The sequence below is a fragment of the Oxyura jamaicensis genome, chromosome 19 (assembly GCF_011077185.1).
Source record: "Oxyura jamaicensis isolate SHBP4307 breed ruddy duck chromosome 19, BPBGC_Ojam_1.0, whole genome shotgun sequence".
NCBI lineage: Eukaryota > Metazoa > Chordata > Aves > Anseriformes > Anatidae > Oxyura > Oxyura jamaicensis.
Genome location: NC_048911.1, coordinates 1435521 through 1454097, shown reverse-complemented (window position 1 = coordinate 1454097; position 18577 = coordinate 1435521). Strand labels below are relative to the sequence as shown.

Genomic DNA, 18577 nt, shown 5'->3' with positions numbered 1-18577 from the left:
TGTGTGTATACATATAGCAGATACAGGTTGAAATATAAATGCATATGTATTACACGTGACATATACATGTATACAAACACTTGTGAGTGCATGTGCATACGTGTGTGCTCAGAGAATGTATATAAAATATAATGTAAAGTCACAGATACAGAGTCTCTCTAGTTCACATGCAGTCATTTGGTTTACTTACAGGTCTTCACAGTGTGGCCTTGTCTGCTCCTCTGGTGCTATTGAACCAACCGAGTAATAATCACATAGACACAGCCAAGCGATAACTGCTCTTGTGTTACTTGGAGGGGACTGAGTCCTGCGTCTTGTGCGATCCCCAGATTTTGTGTGTTAAGTGAAAAATAGAGGAATATGGGAGTTAAGACACATCAAAGGGCAAGGACAGGAAAGCAAGATAATGGAAGTTGCATGTGCTGTCTGGGTGGTACAAGCTTAGCCAATATTCTTTTTCAGTCTTCAAAGAACATTGAACTATTGCTTTATTCCTTTCTCAGTAAAAAGACTGACTGCTGCTGGATGCAATATCAACCCTGTGGAAAAAGGGGAGCCTCTGTCAGCACAGAAGTTACATCACAGCTACTTTATCCAAAATAGAATATGGAGACTGCCATCAGATAAAGTTAGCTTGTTTACTTCTTTAGCTGTTTGTATGAAAATGATTTCCCATGCTGCATAAACAAACTCAGAAAGCAGTGTATTGGCTTGTCTGTGTCAGAGGCACACGAAGGACTTTTTTCCACTTAGTGTTTACACCAGGCTGGTCAGTCAATGCTCAGAAGTAATGTAATTTGCAAAAATATGCTGGTAGCAAAAGAGTAATCTTGTATGTATAACCTTGAAATACTGTTGATGAAGACTTGAGCCTTCCATATGAAACATGTAACTGGGGTCGTTTATCACTGTTGTGGGATTTGAACTCCCAAAACAGATATTGTGGGATGAAGAATTCATTCTGATTTATATAGTATAATTATCAGCCATGCAGGGATGCATGTACAGAGCATACAGGGGCTAGAGAGACTGCTGGACGTCTGACGTCGTTTGGGGGTGTGGTGTGGATTCAGAGGTCTAAGACGGAGAGAGGGAGAAGGTGTGCACACATTCAGTGTTTGACACTTGGAATAATATTATCCTACTAAATACAGCGTTTTCTAAGCTGCAAACTAACAGGAATGGTACTTAAGGGGCTGTGTAATGAAGATGTAAGCAGCAGCAAAAAATACCTAGGAGACACCTAGGATTCCTAGCCCCCTCTCCAGGGAAGCAGGAGCGGTTGTGTGAGGAACAAACTCCCCAGCAGTGAGCTGTGCTGAATAAATGTTACACACACCAGAGACTCTAAAAATATCAAATGGAAAGATTTAACGAATGCACAGAGCACAAGATATTCCCCGTAGATTTGGAAGTATCACCTCTGCAGGGTTTTCAGACAACCTACTGTATTCATCTTGTAGAGAATTTCTAATGACAAGGCTAAGCCCTCAAAGCCCTAATTATTACACCTTTCTGTCAAAAATCAAAATATTGTAACTCTTAAACCTTGTAAGGTCTAGGAACATATATCCACCTATTTCTGAACAAACTGTTCATTTCTTTCATTCATCATTTCTTTCTTCTTTGGGGTCCTGTCTTAACACACATGGTGATCAATCTCTGTCTAACTTACAATGTTTGATCAAGCAGGACTGATCCAAAGAATTAATGCAAACTGAGTTTCCTTTATTTATAACCTGCGATGTAATAGCAATGAGATAGACCTTGGGCATACGGCAGAGTAATTATTCTTATTCCTGTGGAGTCTCACTATTGCCACCATGGTCTTCTGATCCAAATTCATGGGGGAGCCTCTATGCATGTTTGCATACACCAGAAGTGGTTAAAGTATATCCTCATCAAAGAAGTCTGTTTATTTGGCTCTCCCCTTTACCTTCCTTTTTCTCCAAAAATTTTTGTTTGTTTGTTTGTTTTTCCCCATCTCCTGTCCACAGACATTAAAACAATCACCAAGCTGTGGCACAGACGTGTAAAACATGTAGTAACAGGGACCTGACATACTTTGTTGGGCCTTCTACATGAAATTAAATCCAAATGGTGATGAGTTATTTGACACATTCCTGCCCTGCCCTCTCTGGCAGTTCCAGTGATTCAGAGGGTGGAAAATACTGTAACAGTGTGCCTTGTCTATGGCCCGGACAAATACACTTCCCAACATATTTATTTGTACTCCTTTGCATCAAGGTTTGACCAACGTAGCTGTCAATGATTTTCTCTGAATGTCTATTATTTTATTATGCAGTTATTCATTTTACCCCTTAAAATTGGCAGAAGAATGAATAAAGATTTTATGTCTCAAGATTATTTAGAAACCCAGTTACTTTTTAAGTGATAATCTTGTCCCAAGCCCCTTTAAATCTTGTATGTTTGCCCCATGCTTCATTTCTGTAATTGCCAAAGATGCAAGTCTGGCTTGCCACTATGGCTGTACAATATTGACCTAATTGGTGCTCCTAAATCCCAGTGCAACTTCAGGCACTCCCCTTCCCAATCCTGGGTCAGCAACATTCCCCCAGCGCTTGTTCTGAGGGGTGTCATGCATTGAATATTCATTGGCAGAAATCTGGGGGCATGATTCAAGTAGGAGATTGCTCTAGATCCCCAGAGAGCTGAGCTCCACTGTACTGAATTTTAAAATTACAATAGCAGTCATCAGTGTTAGAGACACCGTTGTAAAACCAAAACAAGTCATTCCATGACCAGCCAAACCAAGGAAGTCTGCTTTCCTACCAGTAAGTGTTTTAAGGTTTAGAACTTGTGTAATAAGGCACAGAGCTCACATTGCATTTGTTCCCGCAGTGGGTTAGTAACGGAGTGATGACAGAGTAACAATAAGAGAAAATAATAGCAATAAACAGGCTTTCTCTTTGCAAGCAGGTTGTTTAGTTTTGAGAAGAGTCATTGGAGGAAGGAGAGAGGCAGATGCACACACATGCAGAGTGTGGTTGCCTGACTCTTATGTCTTCAAAGAAAATGTGTTTCAGGACTAATCATGTTGCCTTCTCAACTTTTTTGGCCATTCTTCTGAAGAATAATGTCCAAACTAAATGTCATAAAAGAAAAACAAGGCAAAATTATGTTATTTCCCCTACCTTTTTATTCTGTTCTTTGGAAGCCCAAGCAATAGTAATATTCTTGTGAGCACGTAATAGTAATTAGGGATAAAAGGATGCACCTACAAAACAAATGTTTCTCCAGGCAGAGAGAGCAGTGGAGCCAGGCTTCCTGCAGAGCTCTCCCCCTGCACCGTGTCTGTTGGTGCTTACATGTTCAACTAGATAAGTTCTGTGGAGTTTATGTGATCGTTTAGACACTGCTTTTGCCAAATACACATTCAGATGATGTTACCTAGCTTCAAAAATTCATCAGCGCAGTTTTACAGCCCCAAATCTTGAAGTTGTGCAATTATTGTGACAATCCCGTTCTCTTTAACGATCAGTGAAATGCTGGCGTGTTTGCACAGGAGAGTTGGGAAATGAATCCCTAGGAGGCAAGAGCCAGGAGATGGGTACAGCAAACCTAATGTCTGTTGTGCTGAAGAAACAGGACAAAACAGAGCACAAACCCTTCTGGGTATTTGCCTTCAGACAGATGCAGTAATCTTTTGGGAGGTCCCAGTCAAGAATTTTAGAGCTTTTGAACTGCTGCACTCAAGTTGTGTGTACTTGCCTTTTTCATGTGTTAATGAAGACACCAGCAACTTTCTCCTTATGATGAAACAGGAGAGGAAATATTAGGAGAAGGCCATGAGGGCTAGGGACACAGCTGGAAATGATTTTGGTCTTGGTTCAGTTTCGTGTTGGCATGGTTCTTTATGAAACCAAAATGTCTGCCATGAGTATAACTCTGGCAAGTCAGTTTCACTTGGTTTTGCCCATCTTGTCACAGACTGACCTGTTTTCTCTCTTTTGTTGCAGATAAAGAGTTAGGAGTCAGTGCGCTAGCCGAAAATGCCGACCCTGGTGCTAGGGGGCCAGCTGTCCCGAAAATATCAGGATTAGAGAGGAGTCAAGAGAAGAGCCAGGACAGCAGCAAAGACCCAATACTTGAGCCTGTGGTGCCTAAAGACCCTTGTCCTCAGTCGGCCCAGCCTTTGGCCCAGCCCCAGCTGGATCCGCAGCCAGAGGCGCCTTGCCCCAGCCCCGTGCTCGCCCCGCGCCCCGAGGCCCCAGCCCCGCCGGCCCCACCGCCGGCCACCCAGCCACCGCCAGCCCCAGAGGAGGCCGCCCGCCAGCCCGTGCCGCAGCCACCCGTCCAGCACCCGCCGCGGCCGCAGTCACCGGTGCAGCCAGCCCATCCCAACCTCCCTCCGGTGCAGCCCCATCCGGCCGCTCAGAGCCTCTCACAGCCGCTCTCTGCCTACAACAGCAGCAGCTTAAGCCTCAACAGCTTAAGGTAGGAGAACAGAAAGGCGAGCGTGCCCAAGCTGAGTCTTTGCATGCTCGCTGCCTGGTGGTGATGCTTTACAGGGCTTGGAGGAAGTGAAGAGGGGTTAGGACGAAGTACATCCTGCTTCATATGTGGGAAATAACGGGAGCTTTGTGCGTTCTACCTCAAATTCTTCCCAGGATCGCTTTATTTCTGATCTGGTGTTCCCAGAAAAGCTTGGTAATCTCAAGCACATAGTTAATTTGCTTTTACTTTTCCTGCTTGTTGTTGCATAATCAGGTTTTTGGAAGGTATGTTATGCAATATAGACCATTGGAAGAAAATCCTAGTTCTTGTAGGCTCAGCTGCTCTCTGAAGGCTAACTACTTCTGCCACCTTCTCCCTGTAAACCTTTTCTGCTTTTTCCAACTACTGATATGCCCTAGGGCAGTCAGTACAGCTGCTGTTGGCCCTGCGGACAGCCTAACATAGTCTTGCACCAATGACATTAAGACTTAATTTTTTCCTGCACTGCCACAACCTTACAATCATCAGTGTTTTTCTCCTCAGCTGGCCACAGTGAGATAAAACTCACCTTTGATAGGGGGATAACAAAGATTAACAGAGATTAAACAAAATGTTCACAGGAACACGTAACATCTTTGTACGTCCGGGACCTCAGGTTTCCCCTGCAGTAAGCTAATGCTCTCAGCACTGCCTTACCTTTCCCCGAATCTGAGTTTGCAGCAGGCACATGGTGTCCTTCGTCACCTGGTGAACCAGTATTATGGTTTGACTAGAGACTGGGAGTTGTTTAAGACTGCAATTTATTTCTAACCAAATTGGTATTGCTCATCTTTAAAAACCACTGCAATAAAAGCATGTTGTTACTTGAAATAATGACAAGTGGGATTAAGCATTATGTGAATATATTGTAAACACTCATTAGTAAGAAATGGAACCTGAAAAATTGCAACCAGTATAATGCTGAATATTTATTTTGCTGATTTAACTTGTCTCTTTATATTGTGGGGGTAGAGAGAGGTGTTAACAGTCCAATAAGCATATATCCATTGCTGCTTTCGCAACTTCATTTCACATTTCTGCAGTCTTCTATCTTTCTAATTCATAGGAAAGAAATTAATTTTTTATTAATGCAGTGATCACTGATTTTGAGCTTCATTTGCCTGAAAACATGAATCAGAAGCAGTCATGTAGAAAGGACCTGATAATTAAGTAATGAATGCACAGGGCTGATTACTCCTTTGTGTGCCATGCCTGTGTTGTTGGAGGACCGAATCTCTGCCTCTTACAGGGAGGGAAAACATGTCTGGGGTTTTGGTGGGGAGAGACCATAGGAAGACACTGGACGAGGTTAAAGAAAGGACTATCTCAGTGGTATTGATAGGAAAAAATAAAAAATAAAAAAAAAATAGTAACTGGAGTTTGTAATATGTAACTTGTATTAGTGACATGTTTAACATGAGCCATGCATATTTTACTGAGGTAGCGTATGTGTAGGTTTGGAGCTTTTCTCTCTTCCATGCAGTGCTTAATTGCTTTTCTTTTCATTAACAGCAGCAGCAGAAGCAGCACTCCTGCCAAGACTCAGGCCCCCCCTCCACACATATCTCACCACCCTTCAGCCTCACCGTTCCCCCTCTCTTTACCAAGCCACAGCCCGCTGCATACCTTCACGCCCACCCTCCAGCCCCCCGCACACCCACATCACCCCAATATGTTTGCCCCTCCTACGGCTTTGCCTCCTCCACCGCCATTGACGTCAGGGACCCTGCAGGTTCCAGGACACCCGGCTGGTAGCACTTACTCAGGTAAGAGATGGATGGAACATGGCCTGAGCATGTCTAGTGCAGCACAGGAAACCAATTCTCTGGTTTTAGTCAAAATAATTCCTCTTGGTCCATTCTGCGAGGGCTGCTGGTTGGGTAGAGGTGGTACTCATTGCTGAAGGATTTGGATCAATAGCAAAACCAAAAGCCACCCAGACATTCTCAAAGACTTTTCTTCATCCCTGGGAATTAAGATTTTTAGAAGCCTGTGCTTTTCTGTGTCTTCTCCCCGGGGTAAAAACACTTCAGAATTCATATGTGCCCACACAAAATCTGTGAACCCTCTAGCAATGTCTGTGCTATAACTGTGGTCTGTGCTCAGCCTTGCTTCTCTGCAGCAAGCCTGGCTGGTGGGAAAGTCTCTGGTGGCTGTGCACACAGCAGTCCCGAGGTCGTGTACGTGCAAGATTTGGGGGTGGAAGGTGGTTAGTTGTGGAGATTTTTATCAGTGGAGTAAACTGTGCTCTTTTATACTTCGTCTGTGGGAAGATGTAATGTGTCTGTTCCTCATGGAGAGGGAACTGGGGGAAGAAAATGGAGGATAATCAGCATTCGAGTAACATTGTTTGTGACCACGCAGCGGGGGAGTCATGATAGCAGCAGCCACTCTCTGTTCACTCACTTCAGCTTACCTGTACCTCCTCACCTGCTCTGGGATGTGTCCACGTCCATACAAATTTAGGGAGAATCCTCACTTTGTGGCTCAGATGAATGCTGTAGTGAAGACAGGCTTGAAGGGACAGGAGGGGAACTGAAAGCTTTCATCTGTCTCTGAGGCCTTAGGGGATTATCCAAGAAAGTTTTCTTAACTTGTACAGTGTCGTGGTTTACTGTGAGGAAGTTCTAAAAACAGGTTTGCTACCACAGCCAGCAAAATTGGCATACGATCTGGAAAAGTCCCTGAGCTCACGGGGGTCATTTTGCTTTGTTTGTGTTTCAGAACAAGATCTTCTTCGTCAGGAACTAAACACGCGGTTTTTGGCCTCACAGAGTGCAGATCGCGGGGCCTCCCTGGGCCCGCCGCCGTACCTGAGGACCGAGTTCCACCAGCACCAGCACCAGCACCAGCACACACACCAACACACACACCAGCACACCTTCACGCCTTTCCCTCACGCCATCCCACCCACTGCCATCATGCCAACGCCAGCACCGCCCATGGTGCGTACCCCAGGCAGAAATGTGAGGATAAGTAGAGCACAACTCTATTCTTTATTACAAAAATTTAAGAATTTGCCAGGTGGCGGGGAAGGAGCATTCTGCTGCCCAGGTGTTGTTGGGTGGTAGAGGAAGGGCTGTCCGTTCCCCGTGGATGACATGTGTGCGATAGGTTCAGGCGGCAGCACAGGGGCTGAGGGACAAGGCTGCTGGCCAGAGGGGCACTCGTGCTTGGGACTTCCTTGTGCTTGGAGTGGTGTGCTCTGGTGCTTCCTCCAAGTCTCGTAAAGACCTTGTTTTACTTTGAGGAAAGAAAAACCCAAAACAGTCTCACTGGAACCTAATTTTCTGCATATTTTTCCTCGCTGTTGGTTGTCAAATAATAGAGAATTAGTCTATGTTACCAACAGAAAAGAAGCAACGAAATATAAAGTAACTAGTTTGTGCTTTGATCCCTTTGCAGTTTGACAAATACCCTACAAAAGTTGACCCCTTCTACCGTCACAGTGTGAGTTTTATTACTCTGTTTAAAACTGACTTAATTGCTTTTCTGTGGTGGGTTGGGATCACCACTAAATCAATGGCACAATGTTGAATCTCTCCCTAATCATCACTCCAGGATTTACCATTATCGTTCTTGGTTGCTTTGGCTTTTGAAGGCTTGCATTTGTGGTGCTTGTTTCTGATAAAGATGCAGTATCAGCTTTTCCAATCAAAAGATCTCTTGCTCATACACCATTCCAAGACAGGTTTGATGTGAAAACGATGAGACAGAAGAGCTGACTGTTACATGAAGCAGGATAGAGCAGTAATTTCATCACTGTTTCAGTTGTGCCACAAACACTTAGACTGATATTTTTCCTGAGAAACCTGAAATTAAATGACAAACTATTGTACAAATCCTTCAGGGATAGGTAATCTAATAGTTTCCTAATATATCATATTTTGTTTTATAAAATTTGAAAACTTGTCATATTCTCCAGATTTCAAAGGCACATCTGATCCACTAGGCCTGTTATTTTTTGAAAGCTCTGTTTGATGACACTGATGTGATATGAATCCAGCTATACACTAGATGTGCTTTTCCAAGAGCTACCAAAAACATTATTTCTTGAGATGAACTGATTTTTAATATTCCAGTTAATTATAAAGCTTCTGCTTGTAAGGGTTCGAATCTACTGATTCATTTGCTATTGAAATATAGGTTGCATTTCCTTCACCGTATTGGCAGAGGCAGGTATCTGGTTGATTATGACAAGCGTTTATAAATCCAGTAGTGATATTTTGATGAGAGAAGGAGTACTGCATCAGCACTCAGAAATTTGCAAAGCACTTGGCTTTATATGTTGGTTTTGCTTAGAAGTGGAACTGGGGAAAAAAAAAATGGTTAAGACGATAGTGTGATGCTTTCTGCTGTACTGATTAAACGCAGTTCCTGCTAACAACTCATACCTGTAGTACCTGTGAACAATGCTATTCATTTCTGACACCTTGTTTGAGTAACTTCACGGTATGTGAGTGCTTGCAGGATCCCAGCTCTAGAAGTATGAGGCAAACATTTAAGCCTAGGAGAGTCACCTCTACTTAGAAGGATCATACTGCTCATTTGCATTGTTGCTTGCCAAATTACACTCTTGTTTGCTTAGCTTTACGTTGTTTCAGAAGATAAATTATGATGAGTGTGACATGTTGCTTCAAGCAAGAACATGGAACTGGGAAACAAGCAGATGAATGTTAGAGAAATAAAGCACAGAGGTCAACATGTCATGCAGGAAACATTGAAATAATCTCCACCTGTATATTCTTTTCAAATTCATAGTGACATAATCTTTTTAAATCTTGCAGTTACTTGAATTCCAACGGTCATTGTATTGTGCCCTTTAAAGAGGCTTCAAGTTGTACTCTGTCAGCCAGTGAACCAGGCTGTCAAACCTGGCAGAGTCACGCCAGCAGAGATCTGGTCCATAGTGCTTCCCTTACCTTTTCCTTCAGGAAAGGTTTGTCCTAATGAAGTTATTGCAAAATAATCAGAATTGCATCTGTTGGATATTTAGCAAGCTAATACCAAAGATCAACACGATGTCAATAAATTATATTGGATTAACAGTCTTGCTAAACTTACAGCAAAGTCATAGTAGCCAGGACATTTCAATAATCTCTTCTGGTATGAATATAGATTATGAAGGTAAAAGAACTGTTTGCATCAGTTTCCTGACCAGCTGCAGTACAGAAAAGCATGCTTTTGCTGGTATAGGCACATACCTTATAGGGCCTTTTGTCTTCTAGAAACACTGAAACTCTAGTGCATCAATAGATACTGTTTCAGGGATGAGTGTCTACAATAAATCCTCACTAGGTGTTCAGATGCATCTTAAAAAAAGCTGGCAGTGTTGTCAAAACTTGTAAGTGAACTGTGCAGAACGAGAAAGTTTATTTCAGAGTTAAAATCAATCTACTTTAAAATAGGGAAAGCAGCTCACATGTAAGCTGATGGAAAGTTTTAAGATAGTTTTCCTTCTTGGCATCTTTTATTTTCCCATCTTTTCTTTTTTGGTGAACTTACTGTAGCACAGTGAGTCACACTTTTAACAGTTGATGCTGAGTCTAGTGTTGCCTTACCTTGCACCTAGCTCCAGGAAAGCTGTGGTAACTGCATTGTCCCCTGAACAAAGCTGGAAGGGGAAAGTGCTGCTCAAAAGAGAGGGAATGCTGGGCAAGAAGGAAACACCAACATGTGTTGAAAGCTGGAGGAATTAAACTAATACAAAGAGATCAGGGAGATACAATATTCATATTTTATTAATAATTCTGACCTTGGGGAAAGGTCACTTTTAATTAACTTAACAGTTGTTACAAAACTAAGGAAAGTATTCCTTATTATTAGTCATAGGTAATAGAATATTAAGTATTACATCTCTCTCCATCTTTTGGAATTGGTCCATTACACACAGAATTAAATGCAGAAGACACTGGAGGATTTAAAACACATTTTAGTCATTAAAAAGTTATTGTAAATGAGGACGTATCTCTTAATGATTTCTCAAATGCCTGCAGTTCAGCATCAACTAATCTAAAATTTTTTTCTGCATCATTGAAAGGAGCAAGTTCAAATTAAATAGAATTAAAAACAACAATAGAAATGTGTTATGTAAGGAGACTTCATACCATTCTTTTAAACCGAAAAAATCTTTTGATACCTCTAAGATACTGAAGTATTTTCTCAGTAGCTGTAATATGAATAAATGACCTTGCAAGATAAACTAATGGAAGGAGAATTCTTTGATTCTACAAGAAAGAATTAAGAAAAGCACATACATATGCCTGACATAAACAAACTCATCAAAACTTTGTGATAGTGATTTACTCTGGGCTGTGATTTTCTCAGTGTTTGCCCGCTCCAAATGTCCAGTCTTTTACTTTACCCAGTCCTGCTTCTGTTCAATTGGCCATTAACTCATTTATTTTGATCTTAAAAGTAGCATACAGTAGGTTCATTTTGGATCAGCTATGTTCAGATGTGAACCTTTACTAGCCAGATAACCCCTTCAAGCTTTTGACTGGCAACACCAGCAGAGTTAGCAGCCATCTCCTGTTAGATCCCACGGTTTCCAATGAGAACACCTTGTAACGAAATGCTTTGAACCCCGACTCCTACCAAAAAGTAATTTTGTGTGATCTCTGCATTTTCCATGGAACTGAGCGAGTTAACTGTGTTACAGCATGAGTAAAAGATTCACAGCCAGACCACAGAGACAAGATGAGATTTGGACATTATCGTTTATTTGCTTGTTTCCCACGTGTTTCTCTGCATTAGTACAGAAAAGGCTTTTTGTTTTGTTTTTGCTAAGTTGTCTTAGAATAGGTACATTGGGATCATTGAGGTCAGTGGAAATTAGCACATTTTTATGTTTAGTAGTCTGTCTTCACAAAAACAGTATCCTAAAATTTTGGGGGTTCTGCCTCAACATTTTTTTAAGTAATCATTTTTGACAAATCAGTTCATCTCTCTGCTACTATTAGATGTGGCAGGATATCCTCTCAGACAGGGTAATGAACTAAGAATTGTGCGTATTTTCCTCATTTCCTACAGATATCATTAAAATCCTAACACACTAATGGAGTTTTAATGACACAATGTCCTAGAACATGTACATTTTTTTCCTACTCAAACAGTAGTTTTCTCAGTCCTATTGAGCTCAGTAGTCTGCCTTTTCTCTTGATATAGTTTACAAGCTTAAACTATTTAAAATGGCTGTGCAATTTTAAAATTAGTAATTGCAAAACAAGTCTCTTATGCTGTGATGGCCTAATCCAGGGGACAGGTTGCTGGCTGTATAATTTGGGAACTGCTTTTAAGCTCTGAAGTAAACATCATGACATCTGTGAACATTTCATTGACTGCTTTAACTAACATCGTTGCAACAAGATCACTTCTTCAATGCTTCTCTGTTTCTCCATGTATCATTTCCCTAATACTCTGCAGGAATGCTTTTGCTGTCTTGTTCAACTGTCTGTCTTCATTTTGAAGTGCGCTTGCATTTATGTTCCTCTGTCTTTTTGTTACAGCTGTTTCACTCCTATCCTCCAGCTGTATCAGGTATTCCTCCCATGATTCCTCCAACTGGCCCGTTTGGCTCACTACAAGGAGCATTTCAACCCAAGGTAAAAACAGGAATTCTCTGTTACTGCTCAAATTCACTGGTGGTGTGACCCAGGTTAGATGGGAGTTTAGAACTTGCTTTAGATTCCAGAGCAGCTGAGATCTGAGTTACAGCCTAATTGCACAAAGGACAAGAGGCTTTTCCCAAGTTAACAAAAAAAAAGTTATTGCTCATTGGGTTCAGATATATCTAAATATGTTAAAAAATTGTTATATGTGATGTTATGGTTAACTTTAGAAGCAGTATGATTAGTTCTCAGGTAGTACCTGTTAATGTAAGATCATGTAATAATCAAGATTTTAAAAAATTGTGATCATGATTGTTTACTCATTTCCACAGTCACCTCACAGCTCTACCACCGTGCAATACACTGATTTAGTTCTCCTCTCCTTTGTGATAGCTATTATAGTTAAATTGTTAAATTAGTTTCCTTTTTTCTTTTGTTTTCATGAAGTCACTCTTGATTTATGAGCATGAGGAAATCAGTTTCTGTAGCCTGTAGTCTTTACCACTACAGACTGAAATCAGGACTGAAATTTCTGCAGAGAAGACACCTTTCTTAAATTGGCCCATCCACTTTAATGACTGAATATGTAAATTGCAGTTCATTAGCAGGATTCTTCATATGTATGGTAATCAGTCTGTTAACAACTCTGTTGCTTAATTGTTAGTTATACTGCAGCTGATTTCTTTTTTCATCATTTTAACATAGGAAAGATGCTGTCTAAATGTAGTATTTTTTTCTCTGAAAGATGCATTTTGTTATATTAGTTGAATATTTACATTCAAATGATGGGAAAAGCTTTAATTTTCTCCAACTGAATGTTGGCTTTTCCTGATACCCACATGGTAACAGTTAGTTGTGGATGGAGTTCAGATCCTTGTACAGTGACTAAAGAGATTACCGATGCTTTGTGCCTGACATAGAGGGTGGCAGCTTTAGCCAGCTCCAGTGCATTATCGATAAGCAGCAGAGCACAAGCTTGGTGCTCCAAATGCTGCTTTAAATGCTGTATCATACTAATCAGCTTTTCAACACTGGAAAGAATTTCCAGTGAAACAGTCCCTGTTTCCTCACGTGTTTCAGATCACTTGAAGTAACGGGAAGTTAGTGGACAATGAAAGTTTGAAGTCTGAGATGATAATGTGTATACTAAGAAGTGGATTATAGTAGTTAACCTTTCCTCTTAAAAAAAAATCTTCATGGCCTAAGCAATGTTAATGATGAAGAAATAGTATTTTTCAGGTTTTGTTGGTTCTATACTTTTTTTTTACTCATAACTGCTCTCTTTCTTTATGACATTTCTAGACTTCCAATCCTATTGATGTTGCAGCCAGACCTGGAACTGTCCCACATACCCTTCTACAGAAAGATCCACGGGTCTGTAGGAAGTCTTATTCTATTTTTCTAAAGTAAAGCTATTCCTTCTGAAAAGCTTGAATGCAAGAAAGCTTGAACGCATCCTCAGTATGTCCAAATTAGAATCTAAAACTAAAGCTTGATCTGAAGTATATGAGTAAATGAGAGCTAGAGATGTATCAGAACAATTTAAATCCTGATCCTTTTGTTCATCAACAGCAAAAATAAATAGGAACTATGCAATGGAAGAGCTCTTTCCTTGCTGATATCTGGCATCCACACAAGCCCAGGGTGAAGGCATAAAGTCCAATTCAACGTATAAATGTACAAACCTCTTCAAGACTACGTTTATACTCTGTAATTGTTTTTAATGTGGGTAATGACAGTTATTCCCTTGGTGAGTGTATTATTGATTGCACCAGCGAAATACAAATGCACTTTATTGATCACTTGGTGCCTCCGGATTTTTGAGTTGTAGCATATGAGAACAGCATTTATTTTGTCAGCACTTCATCTTTTAGCCTTTTGCTGTTCTTTGTGAATGCCACGGGGTTTGTGAATGCCCACGGGTTGCTTGCATGTTTGAATTAATATGCATTATTTGCAGTGAAAAACATCATGCCGTGCTATTTTTAGCAGAACTCTGACAAAAGCAATGGGGAGCGCTCCTTAAAACCCATGTTGTGGTATGGTTCAACTTTTAAATACTGCAGAGCTGTCTTTGAGTAATGCCAAGTTCCAGTAGTTCATTTTGCTCTGAATTGGTGCTGTAGTTGAGCATTATATAAAAGGAACCAGGTGTTTTCATGTCTGTTCATTCCATCTAATCAAAAAGATAACTAGAGCCTCCCATCATTAAGTCATTTAACTTATGCTGCCTTTCAGCCTGTAGTGTATTTTTGATTGTTTCAGGATGATTTCATGTGCCATCACCGAGTCTGCAAAAACCTCTTACACCTGTAAATCTCCTTTGCTTTTTAGCATTGCATTTGAGAAAAGAAAATGCACCCCAAAAAATCATAAATACTCAAGAAATTGAATTTATTTTCCATTATTAATTGGTGAATTGTGAACAAAAGAAGAGAACAAAAAATTGCCTACCCCCCAAAAAACACAGGCCATACAAGAAATAGAAATGATAAAATTCTTTTTCATACAACTGCTGTACAAAGTACATCTGCTCTGATGTGAAAAATACTTAAAGCCAATTTGTGACAGAAAACATCAGGCAAGCAATCAGTCAGTAGTGGGCATCTAAATGTGCAAGTACCCAATGCCACAGCTGCTGAACAGGCACTGGCAATGGTTTGCAGGGGCACTCCAGCCCGTTCATGGGACCAACCCCATGATAAAGCAGCCCTGTCCTCTTCCAATCTTCTCATGAGCTGAGCAGCTTTGAAAGATTAGAACAGAAGATTGCCCAAAGGACATAGCTGTTTTTCTTCGGAGTAGTTAACCAGCCATTTTTGTAGCATTAAATCAACAAATTAATGCTGATGCCAGAGGACAGAGCGCTCTGTGTGAGGCTTGTTTAGTTGCTTGTCAACACTTAGGTACAACAGCCATGGGGGGAGGGAGACCGGCTCGAATACGGAGGCTGAGGACTAATTATTATCCGAAAGGGCTTCATTTGAAAGTAAAATTATAACATTTTAATTTCGTCTCTTAATGAAGCAATACAAATTTGTTAATTAGAGCAATTGTTTGAGTGACAGGCATGTAACCAAGCTGTCATTTCTTCTTCACAGTTGACAGATCCGTTCAGGCCCATGTTGAGGGTAAGAAACCTTCTTGTGATACAGTTTGTCGAGCTCATTTTGGTCCCCAATGGGTTACAGCAGCAGACTAATTATAAAGCAACGCCAAGTTTCATCTTGGGTATTTTGCACCGTGTTCGTTGAGCAGTGTGGTCAGTTCTTTGCATGCATCTTGTGGTCACTCGAGGAAGATGTCCAGTTTTGAAGGTGGAAGTTGCCTGTTCTCACACAGCCCTGTAACACGAATACTAGAAGTTAAATATTGATAATCCTCCTATGGCTCTGGTCACAAGGCTTCCTGAGCCAATCCTACAGACTGCCCTGGCAGTGATTCCATGTCACTGTACTGCAGACTGAAGGATATTGCTTTTTATTATTTACTGTGTGTTTTCAGTTTTACTCAGAATGAAACTTCCTACCCAAGTATCTTACTGTCTACCACAGACAGACAATCCAGTTCAAAAGCAAAATATTTTAGAAATAAGGATCAAGAGATCCAGTCTTAAAGTGATCTAAAAGGTTTTTGTGATGATTTTTCAAGATGTTCTAGGAGGTCTAGATTTTGATCGTACAGACCATTAAATTACTAGCACAATCGGTAGCTATGAATAAGCAAAAGGATTGAGTTTAGGCTTGTGTGTGTGAGAGAGGGGATTTGTTTCTTTTTTTTTTTTTTTTTTCTCTATTTTTAATTGTTGGTTGATCTACATCTAGAAAAAGAAGGCAAGACCCTGTGCCGTAGTTTGTATGTTTAAGTTACCAGTAGCTTGGGTAGCTTCTTTCATTCATGTTATTATTTTTAAATCTATGCAGGAATCATTATTCATGTAGTTAACTGTAGATCCCTAAATAACAAGATTGTATAAAGCGTATCCTGAATGAGTACTTCTCAGACATCATTTCCAGATGTTCTGGAAATGGACTACAAAATCATTAAAAAAGCAAAATAATGCTCTCTTGTTTCTCTCTCAGTGCCATGATGTAAAAGCATGGTGACAGAGGCATGGCAAGAGCCAGCTTAAGCCATTTTGTCTTCCCAGCCAGATTGAATTGACTGACCTCCAATTTTTTGAGTATATTGGTGAGCCAAAATTTTGGAGGTATAGACCAGGAATTATATGAGGGAGTCAAATTCATTTTGAAAACCAGACTGGTATTTTTATGTGGTTCTATTTTTGTTTTGTTTTGTTTTTGGTGGAAAGGCTAGTCTTAGAATAGCAGTGCTTCTGGAATTGAACTCAATGTACAGTTTTGAAGCAATCCAGCTATGCGGAGTAGCTGCTAACAGGCAGATAGTTTCATCAGTTTCAGCAATGAAAGCTGCATTCTCAGCCAGTGGCATCAGAAGATTGCAAGAGTATATAAAAACAAGCATGGGTTTATCTGGAGAGGAGGGTGACCAACAACATTCCTGGGATAAAGCATCACAGGTATTTGAAAATTATTATTTCACATTGTATTCCTTTTTTTTTTTTTTTTCTTTTTCCAGAAACCCGGAAAGTGGTGCGCTATGCATGTTCACATTGCCTGGCAGATATACCATCATCAACAGAAAGTCAAGGTCAGTCTTTTGGGCACACCTGCACTAAAGATAAATTGCACTGTGCAAAACTGTGAGAGGAGGAGTTTGTCTCTTGCTGTTAGTAGTTCTGTGCCATGGCTAAGGGCTTGTTAAACTAGCCATAAATAGCATTATAGCATAACCTTCCATTTCACAGGGATGGCATATTTGAATTTAAAACCTAAACATGGAGTCTCAAAGGAATGTCTGAGATGCTACAGAGCAAGGACACCAGATCTCAAGCAATAGCAGTTTAGAGCTAGAGAGAGCTAAATGGGTGTGCCTATGAGCTACAGCATTTCTTTTATTTATGGCTGAGGACACGAACATACTGAGATTAAATTATTCTAAGTCTGGAGAAGCTAGGCACGCGTCCCATTCCTCTTATTAATGTTCACAGACATAATAGGGCACGGGCAGATTTCTCCTGTCCCTGCTATGTTATATCCAGTGTGGCTGCACAGGCTCCCATCAGTCTTTTTTCACAACCCGTGTTACAGCTGGAGGCTGGCACCAGGACATGTCTGGACTGATCAGGCTGCCACAGCTGCTCAGATGATGTTATCCAGAGACACTGTCTCATGGCACTGAAGGTACAAGGGTGGAAATAATTTATTTGTTGTACATGCTTTGAGACTTGAGTGTAAGGGCTATGGCCAATTTAGGCCTGAAAAAGGTCATATTAAAAGAAATTGTTTATTCATTTCATAATTAGGGTATTTCTGTTCTTTCCTTAACTCTGTTTTCATTACATATGGGCTTTGTGAGAAGGTTCCTTTCCTGTTACAACATTTGCACTGTACTTGTCACTGAGAAATGCTGTGTTGCTCCTAAAGTTTTTCACTGTATAAAGGAGAGGAAAGGTTGGCATTCCTGACTGTTTGGCCTTCTACTCCAGGTGTAAATGGCTTGTGTTAGAAAGTAAAATTAACTAGAAGTCCATACCACTTTGCAGTCTGTGTATGCAACTGAAATATATAAAATAGTGCTATAAGCGTATGAAGATGTTGAACAGCTACTAAAACCTGCAGCTAATAGAGTTTAAAAATAACCCTTTTAAACAAGGTTGACAGGTTAATTTGCTGCAGTAGATGTATCTCTCTTCTCTGCTTCCTTATGTTTCCCCTGCTAGTGATCTTCATTCATCTTCCCATTATCAAAAAAGACAAGATTATAGACCTAGAGAGTTATATGTCCCTTTTTTATTTTATTGAAAAGGTATTTTCTCAAAATGAAATTATTATTCCCATGTCATCTGTGTCCTTTGAATCTTCCTTGATTTGATATTCAGCAAGAGGTCATACTGGTGTATTTATAACTCACGGTAAATGCCATTTTCATACAGCCATTTCTTTTACCTATTACTTTTCTAGCTTGGATGTTTAAAAATAGTAATAATGCCCAGAAGTTCAGGAACGGAAGTTACTTGACTTTTTGAGGCTGGGGATGATGATAGCTTCAAACATAATTGGGAAATGTATTTCACTATCTCAGTTTAGTCAAAAAATGAGGTAAGGTCTGCAGTAGTTAAGGCAAGGTGGTGTATGTCCATGTGGGCCATCAGCCTCCCACACGGGAGCAAAGTCCTCCCCTCTGCATGCCACCCAGGAAGCGTGAAATCTCTGTCTGAGGGTTCACACAAGATGATTTCTCCTATCCAGAGGTTGTGAAGGTATCTTTTCTTTTGCACAAGCTGAAGCAGCTGCCTGTCCGTAGAGCAAGGAATAAAATACATTTACTCAGATACTCCAAGTTTGCATGCAGTGCCACCAGATTGCCTGCAAAGTATGGAAAAATTG

At 40.6% G+C, this 18577-nt stretch overlaps 1 protein-coding gene across 11 annotated transcripts in view; it reads left to right on the top strand.

Moving 5' to 3' along the window:
- The window catches only part of AUTS2 (activator of transcription and developmental regulator AUTS2), a 759649-nt gene that overhangs the window by 727046 nt on the left and 14026 nt on the right, over nt 1–18577 (top strand). For 7 of the 11 annotated variants that reach the window (XM_035343088.1, XM_035343093.1, XM_035343095.1 and 4 more), the window contains 8 exons: nt 3981–4458; nt 6010–6263; nt 7222–7463; nt 7903–7947; nt 12006–12101; nt 13410–13481; nt 15209–15238; nt 16707–16778. In XM_035343088.1, the coding sequence (XP_035198979.1) occupies nt 3981–4458; nt 6010–6263; nt 7222–7463; nt 7903–7947; nt 12006–12101; nt 13410–13481; nt 15209–15238; nt 16707–16778 (1289 nt within the window). The remainder of the gene's footprint in view (nt 1–3980; nt 4459–6009; nt 6264–7221; nt 7464–7902; nt 7948–12005; nt 12102–13409; nt 13482–15208; nt 15239–16706; nt 16779–18577) is intronic. The other 4 variants (XM_035343089.1, XM_035343090.1, XM_035343092.1 and 1 more) reach the window with 4 other exon arrangements.